The 8,202-nt window shown below is 39.8% G+C and overlaps 1 protein-coding gene across 1 annotated transcript; it reads right to left on the reverse strand.

Annotated features, from left to right (window-relative positions):
- Positions 1-503: 503 nt before the first annotated feature.
- On the reverse strand, positions 504-7,774 carry ARL14EPL (ADP ribosylation factor like GTPase 14 effector protein like). The gene is made up of 4 exons (XM_006755269.2): positions 7,548-7,774; positions 7,208-7,309; positions 1,691-1,830; positions 504-795 (listed from the first exon to the last, which is right to left on the reverse strand). The coding sequence occupies exons 2-4, from the start codon at positions 7,298-7,300 to the stop codon at positions 573-575; spliced, it is 456 nt and encodes a 151-aa protein (XP_006755332.1). The 5' UTR covers positions 7,301-7,309; positions 7,548-7,774; the 3' UTR covers positions 504-572.
- Between the last annotated feature and the right edge of the window lie 428 nt (positions 7,775-8,202).

Genomic DNA, 8,202 nt, shown 5'->3' on the forward strand with positions numbered 1-8,202 from the left:
TTAAAATAACAATAATAAATGAGACTATGAATATGCAATGCAAAGTCATAAGGTTTGGGTCCTTTTTTTAAAGTCCAAATAGCAATTATGATTTAGAACTAGTGATGTGTACAATTCTAAGGATAACTAGGTATTATAAATGTATGATTCTATGTTTAAAAAAAAAAGAACTTTAAGCCAAAGAAATCTGAAAATCTTAAAATTACAGTTTCTCAGATGTACCAGCAAAAAAGAAAGAGATTTTAAATTTGAGGACAGAGTAGAGATGGAAGTATTGATGAGAGAAACAGAGATCCATCCATTATCACAGTCTTCCCAAGTGAAAGAATTTGAGAAGACACAGTAAGAAGGTTATAGAATGACTGTCCATTCTACACTGTGTTACAGCTTTGGAGAACACGACTCTTAAGTATGCTTTTTCCAACATCCCCCCCCCCCCCCCCCTGAGGCCTCCTCTCTTTAGTGTTTTTTCTCCCCCCCCCCCCCCCCCCCATGGCCTACAATTCACCAAGATAAATGGGTTGGCTTAAATGTAAAGAAGAAGAAACAAATCAATTCACATGTAATGGCTCCTAGTCAGGAACACTGAATGGCAGGGTGCTGATGACCTCTCCAGACTCGGTGACAATGGCATCGTAAACCCACTTCCGGCTGCAGCGGCACTTGGGCCCACACTTGTTGGAGTTACACTTGGGGCAGGGGTAGAAGCAGCCCAGGCAGTTCTTCTCCAGGCAGTCGCACAGATCAGCATCGTTACAGATTAGCCGGCCACTTTTGTTATACTTCTTCATAATTCTGCAAAGAAAAAGAATGACACTAACACAACAGTGCAATGTTCCTCAACACTGAGGATAAATTATTATGCAACAACTTCATTAATGTGATCCCTTTACTCAGAGGAAACAGAACCCTAGAGATTACCCAGCAACACTTCAAAATATTATATGGCAGAGATGTTCTGGGAAATTCAGCCAATATGTGTTCTATAGTTTCATCAACACTGATATTATCAGACTGAACTCTTTGCTATCTGGGGAGTGGGGCACTTCTCCATACATTACTGATGGGGCTCATTATCCTGAGTGTTTATTAGCCTTTTCTTCTATGAAATGTCTGTTCACTGTTTGGTTCATTTTTTTCTCAGAGGAAATTTACCTTTTTTAAAAAAATTAACTTGTAGAATTCTCTATAGATTTTGGACACTAATCTTTTAAATTATAAGTAACTTTTCCTACCTTGTGATTTGTGTATCATTCTTTTAGGGTGTCTTTTATTGGTTATAAATCCTTAATTTCAAAGTGGTAGAATTTATCAAGCTTTTTCTTTGTGGCTTACTTAGTTTATACTTCTGATGCACTAGCAATCATTGTACTTATGACACTTCGTGCTCATTTGATATCTGAATCCACTCCATTGGTTATATTATTTCTCCTTCAAATGATGTATCTTACTTTTAATCATTTTTCCTACTAAATTTCTCTGAAGCTTTTTTTTGAAATTGAATTCTAGTTTGGGATTATTGTTTATTTCTTAAAGTTACAAACTTCCAGATACATTGGGTGACACTGTACTTTAGAAAACATATATTTAAGTCATAAACAAGAGACAACCTTTAATTACTTTGCTTTGTCAAGTAGAACTCATGCATTTTATTATCCCAGAGATCAAATAAAATAAATCATGATCTTACTTGTAATTCACAGAAAAATACTCATTCATCTTTGACATCCGGGCTTTCTTTTTCTGCTGTCGTGTTTCAGGATTAAAGTCTGCTACCTGGGGTCCAGGGTTTTGAAATGCCAAGCATCTTAACTGCCGCTCTATCTGTTGCTATGAAACAAATAAAATGTATTAGCAGTAAGAACTGGATAGCTTTATCTATTTTAACTTGTGTCAAAATAAATTTTCTGTAATGTTTACCATAATGGCATAGAGGACAGATACTATTACCTAGAGAAATAGCCAGTTTAATCTGATTAAGTTCCAGAAGATGATGTAAATTTTCTCAAGTTAAGTCATTCTTTTTGAACAAAGAAATCCATAGTATAAACATATGTAAAAACAAACCAACAAATGGGAACATAATTCTTTTTATACAGCAAAACACCAGCTGGCTCCTCAAACATGATGGGGATGAAAGTGAGAATTAGCATTTTGTGGTAGAGAAGGACAAAGGAGCAAAGGCCTTTCCATAGTTGTCGGCTGAAGAAGCCCAGGTAAACTGTGTCACATCACAGAGAGCCCAAGTACACGCATCATCCCTTCCGTGCTCTGGGGCATTTCAGGACTGATACCCTGAGAGTGTGGGCTCTGCCAGGGCTCCGATGCAGACCACAGCCAAATGAAGTTTACACTCTCAGTCAAAGCCAGGTTTGAAAAAGAAAATCTTGCTAAAATGCTGTCTAGAGGTTAGTGCAAATTTTCAAAAGTCTCTGTTTGGGGTTATTTATAATTCCAGATTAATGGGGCTTAATCAGGAACACAAGTAACAAAGATGCTTCAAGCAATCCCGATGTCTTATTTTGAACATGTGTCATATATGTAATGAGGGAAGGGAATGCTCTTTTAAAGGATTTTATAAGGATAACCTGAGTGGCCCAAAAACCTATAGGCTACTATACAAGCGTATAGGGGTAAAAGTAGGTTTAGCTATTCATATGGAAAATAATACAATAATTAATAAGTAGGAGGGATCCAAGATGGTGGCAGAGTAGGGGGACATTACACTCACCTCTTCCCAGAACAAAACTAGAATTACAATTAAAATAGAGATCAACCTGAATCAACAAGTGAAGATTCACTGAAGAAAAGTCTTATAACCAAAGATTTATAGAAGAAGCCACATTGAGACTGGTAGGAAGGGTGGAGGCGAGAAAAGGGATAGCCCTACTCCCACAAGCGGCAGCTGAGATTCTGGAGGGTTATCTCAGCTGCAAAGGTTCCTCCTGAGAAACGTGGGGCATAAACCCCAAGCTGGGTCCCCAGTCCTGAGGACCAGAGATGGGAAGGGGTGCCCAGATAGCATCTGTCTGTGAAAATCGAGCAGAGCCTTCCCTTTACACAACCAAATTTTGGTCTCATTGGGCCTGATAATTCCCTGAGACCCTGCCCCCACCATAAGGTGTGCAAAAATTCAGCAGGTGACAGCTAGATTTGGTATTCCCTGGGACATTTGTTGAATGGCCTCGGACCCAGCATTGGCTCCGAGTTTGAAACTGTATTGATCTGGTGAACACCACTCATCTCTACCTGGTGACTCACTGTGAACCTACCTCATGCAACTCAAGTACCACTAGAGGCTCGTCAGTGACTAAGCCTAACAGTCAGCAAGCAGATAGAGGCAGGTGGAGGTGGATCTTGGGGTGCCTTGGAACTTTTGCTGAATTTCAAAAGAAGCTGGTAAGAGATGGCCTTGGTGCATAGCTTGGTCCTTCCTGCACACACTCAGGCTCAGCAGAGGTAGCCAAAAACTATGGATTGCTTTGTAGCTTCAAAGAGGTTGCCCAGGGACAGTCACAGGCAGCATCTGACATGAACCTGCACTAGAGTCTCTCCCAAGAGGCACAGAACCAACATAGCCAGTGGCCAGCTTTAGACAACATTAGAGCAGGAACCAAATAGCTTCACAAACAGCATAACCAAAGGGAGAACTCAACAGGTACCAGACCCTGCTGAGGCACATTTTATTCTGAGGTACAGCAGCTTGTACACTGAAAGCCAGCCAGTCTGAGGGTTGACCCCACAGATGAACAGGCTAATAGAAAGCAATGCTTAAGTACAACAGGAAGGTCCACTTAATACACATAAGGGACATTGCCAGGATCACCAACTTCAGGTGGTCAAGGGGACTGCATCACTGGGTCCCACAGGACACTTACTATATACTGTTACCCTTCCAAGACTGGAAGTCATAGCAGATCTAATATATAAACAAACAAAATGCAGACAAAAGGCAGTCAAAATGGAGAGACAAAGAAAGATGCCCCAAATGAAAGGACAGGAGAAATCTCCAGAAAAAAAAGCTAAATGAAGCATAGGTAAGCAGTTTACCAGATATCCTGTATTATAAAAAGCCTGTAGTCGTGATGCCCTCCTGCCATAACAAACGATCACCAGGAGGCTGCGTGCATGGCAGGCATTAATGGGTGGGCAGGCTGTGTGCGTGGCGAGGTGTGCGTCGGTGGGCAGGGACTTGACGCTGCATCCCTGCAGGCACCGGAGGGTCTGGGTCTTGTGTGATTTTGAGGGCGTGTGGGTGGGTGGGGACTTGACTCTGGGTCTCGCGTGCTGGCAGGACTTGACACTGAATCCCTGCGGGTGTCGGCCCAGACTCTGACAGGAGGGAGGAGGGAGCTAAAATGAAGACAACTTATTGAATGTGAGAATATATTCACCAATGATATATCTGATAAGAGGTTAATATGTAAAATTTGTAAAGAACTTTATACAACTCAACACCAAAAAAATCAAACAATCCAATTAAAAAATGGGCAAAGGGTTCATAAAAACAATTATAAGGATGCTCAAGGAACACAGTGAAAAATTCAACAAAGAGATGGAAGATAAAAAAAGTCACAGAAACCATAAAAAAATAACCAGTCAGAAATGAAAACTTCTCCATTTAGGACATACAGATGGCCAATAGATATATGAGAAGATGTTCAACATCAGTAATCGTCAGAGAAATGCAAATAAAACCACATTAAAACATCACCTCACACCTCAGAATGGCTATCATCAATAAATCAACAAATAAGTGTTAGCAAGGATGTGCCAAATTTAATGAAAATAGTTTAAGGAACCTTTGGGATGACATGAAGCATAACGACATCCATATCTCAGGAGTACCAGAAGAAAGAGAGAAAGAGCAAGGGATTGAGAAACAATCTGAAGAAATAATGACTGAAAACTTCCACAACCTGAAGAAGGAAAAAACACCCATGTCTAGGAGGTATCACGCGACCTGATATAGCACTATACTATAAGGCCATAGTGATCAAAACAGCATGTTATTGGCATAAAAGCAGACATATAAATCAATGGAACAGAATAGAGAGCCCAGAAATAAAACCCATGCCTTTATAGTCAATTAATATTTGACAAACAAGGCAAGGACAAACAATGGGATAAAGATAGACTATTCAATAAATGGGGTTACAAAAACTGGACAGATAAATGGGAGAAAAATGAAACTAGACCATCTTCTTACACCATACAGAATAACAAACTCAAAATAAATTAAAGATTCAAATGGTGGACCTTGAAACCATAAAGAAGAAAACATAGTAAAAATCTCAGACATTTCTTGTAGCAATATTTTTTCTGATATATCTCCTTGGGCAAAGGAAACAAAATAAAAAATAAAAAAATTGGATTACATCAAACTAAAACATTTTTACACAACAAAGGAAATCATCAACAAAATGAAGACAACTTATTGAATGTGAGAACATATTCACCAATGATATATCTGATAAGAGGTTAATATGTAAAATTTGTAAAGAACTTTATACAACTCAACACCAAAAAAATCAAACAATCCAATTAAAAAATGGGCAAAGGACCTGAATTAAAACTTCTCCATTTAGGACATACAGATGGCCAATAGATATATGAGAAGATGTTCAACATCAGTAATCGTCAGAGAAATGCAAATAAAACCACATTAAAACATCACCTCACACCTCAGAATGGCTATCATCAATAAATCAACAAACAAGTGTTAGCAAGGTTGTGCAGAAAAGGAAACCCTGATGGACTGTTGATGGGAATGCAGATTGGTGTAGCCACTGTGAAAAAACAGTATGGAGTTACCTCAAAAAATTAAAAATGGAACTGCCTATGACCCAAGGATTCCACTTCTGGGTATATATCCAAAGAAACTTGAAACATAACTTGAAAATTGAAAAATATATGTGCTCCCCTATGTTTGTTGCAGCGTTATTTAAAATAGCCAAGATTTGCCGAAACCAGTTTGGCTCAGTGGATAGAGCGTCGGCCTGCAGACTGAAGGGTCCCGGGTTCGATTCCGGTTGGGGGCGTGTACCTGGGTTGCGGGCACGTCCCCGATGGAAGATGTGCAGGAGGCGGCTGATCGATGTTTCTCTCTCATCCATGTTTCTAGCTCTCTCTATCTCTCTCCCTTCCTCTCTGTGAAAAATCAATAAAATATATTTTAAAAAATAAAAAATAAATAAATAAATAAAACAGCCAAGATTTGTACAAAGCCCAAGTACCATCAGTAGATAAGTGAATAAGAAAGCTGTGGTAATTTACACAATGTAATACTACTTAGTTTTATTTATTTATTTTTAATATGTTTTATTGATTTTATACAGAGAGGAAGGGAGAGAGATAGAGAGTTAGAAACATCGATGGGAGAGAAACATCGATCAGCTGCCTCCTGCACATCTCCTACTGGGGATGTGCCCGCAACCCAGGTACATGCCCTTGACCGGAATCGAACCTGGGACCTTTCAGTCCGCAGGCCGACGCTCTATCCACTGAGCCAAACCGGTTTCGGCTACTACTTAGTTTTAAAAAATAAGGAAATCTTACCTTTTGTGACAGCATGGATGGACCTGCAGAGTATTTTGCTAAGTGAAATAAGCCAGTCAGAGAAAGACAAGTACCATATGATTTTGCTCATATGTGGAATCTAATGAATAAAATAAACTAACTAACAAAATAGAAACATACTCATAGATACATAGATCAGGCTGACAGCTGTAAAAGGGAAGGGGGGGTTGAGAACTGGGTGAAAAAGATGAAGGGGTTAAGAAAAAAAAACACTCATAGACACAGACAATAATACAGTGATTAAAAAGGGGGTAAATGTTGGTGGAAGAGATTTTACTTGGGGTGGTGAACACATAATACAATATGAAGATGTTATATTATATAGCTGTACACCTGAGGCCTATATACTAGTAATTTTATTAATCCATGTCATTCTAATAAACTCAATACAAGAATTAATAAAAATTCTGAAACTGAGAGGCACAGCGGAGATACATGAGGTGCAACCAGCTTAGCGATGAGTAGAGTTAAGAGGAAGAAAAGCCCCATCATTATGGGGAGGGGACAGAAATCCTCTGTGAGGAGTCCTGAGTTAGCCCACCTTTCCCTGCAAATCTGGGGCCTCTCAGGAACCCCCATGCTGGAAACTCCCCAAATTCTATGGAATTGTAATGTCCATATGCCATACCAGTTGCTTTTGTCCGATTTGACAGTTTTTCTCAGAACTTTGACCTCTGTGTCCCTCTTCAGTGAAAGTGTTTTTTTCTGGCTGTTCATTCATTTCTGATCACTAAAAAAGGTAAGTAGAAAAAAGTAAAACACATTAATTTCATGCATTCCCAGTAACTTAATCCTGTGTGTTCCACTTCTATGGGAACGTATGCACAGGTGACCCAGTGAGCCTCATTTGGATATACCAATACAGATGTCAAAGGGTACTTTATTATTTAGGCCGAGCTTAAACCAAAACTAAGAAGAGAGGAGACCAGGAGACAAACAGAGTACAAGAATCACACAGGTTTATTTACCAGAGAGCTGATGGGTTTCAGTCCTTGGCAGGCCACCTGGAGACACTCGCTGACAGAGACACACGGCGGTCGTCAGATATGCAGCTGCAGGTGCTCGGTCTCTTGACACAAAGAGAGGCCTCGGAAAATCTGGGCTCAGGGCAGAGCAGGAGTGGCAGAAGTTCCAGGGGTAAGGAGAACGTCTCGTCTGTGGAGGGTAGACAGGGGTCTGACTGCTGGTGTAAGAGTCCTTCTTTTATACCCAATGGATGGGCTTCGTCAGTGTCTCTTATCAGTGTGCTCCAGTGGTGCCTTCTGGGCTTACCGGGGTACACACGCAGGGGTTTGCAAAGTACTTATCTGGGATGCACACACACACAGGTTAAGTTTCACTTCTAATACAAAATGAAGTTATGCCTCCAATATAAGATGGAGTTTTAGAATGAACTTTATAAGACCAAACCACACACTAATACAATTTTATTTCCTATCACTATAAATTCAAACTTATTACTATAACACTGTGACTTTCCTGCTCTCTTCCTACATCTTTCTTTCAAAGCCAGACCTCCATCTGCACACCTGGTTTCTTTTTTACCATCACTCTTTCGTTCTTGTTTGTTTTGTTTGTGCATTTATTTTGATTTTTAGGTTCCACATGTAAGTGAAATCATGT

The sequence above is a fragment of the Myotis davidii genome, unplaced genomic scaffold (genome assembly GCF_000327345.1).
Source record: "Myotis davidii unplaced genomic scaffold, ASM32734v1 scaffold130, whole genome shotgun sequence".
In the NCBI taxonomy this organism is placed as follows: Eukaryota; Metazoa; Chordata; class Mammalia; order Chiroptera; family Vespertilionidae; genus Myotis; species Myotis davidii.

What these genes read in the sequence shown, in the direction of transcription:
- ARL14EPL (XM_006755269.2), bottom strand. Translation starts at nt 7,300, where the DNA reads ATGAATGAACAGCCAGAAAAAAACACTTTCACTGAAGAGGGACACAGA. An exon ending in AAATCGGACAAAAGCAACTG is followed by an intron (nt 1,831 to 7,207) that starts GTATGGCATATG and finishes TTTGTTTCATAG; the next exon opens with CAACAGATAGAGCGGCAGTT. An exon ending in TATTTTTCTGTGAATTACAA is followed by an intron (nt 796 to 1,690) that starts GTAAGATCATGA and finishes TTTTCTTTGCAG; the next exon opens with AATTATGAAGAAGTATAACA.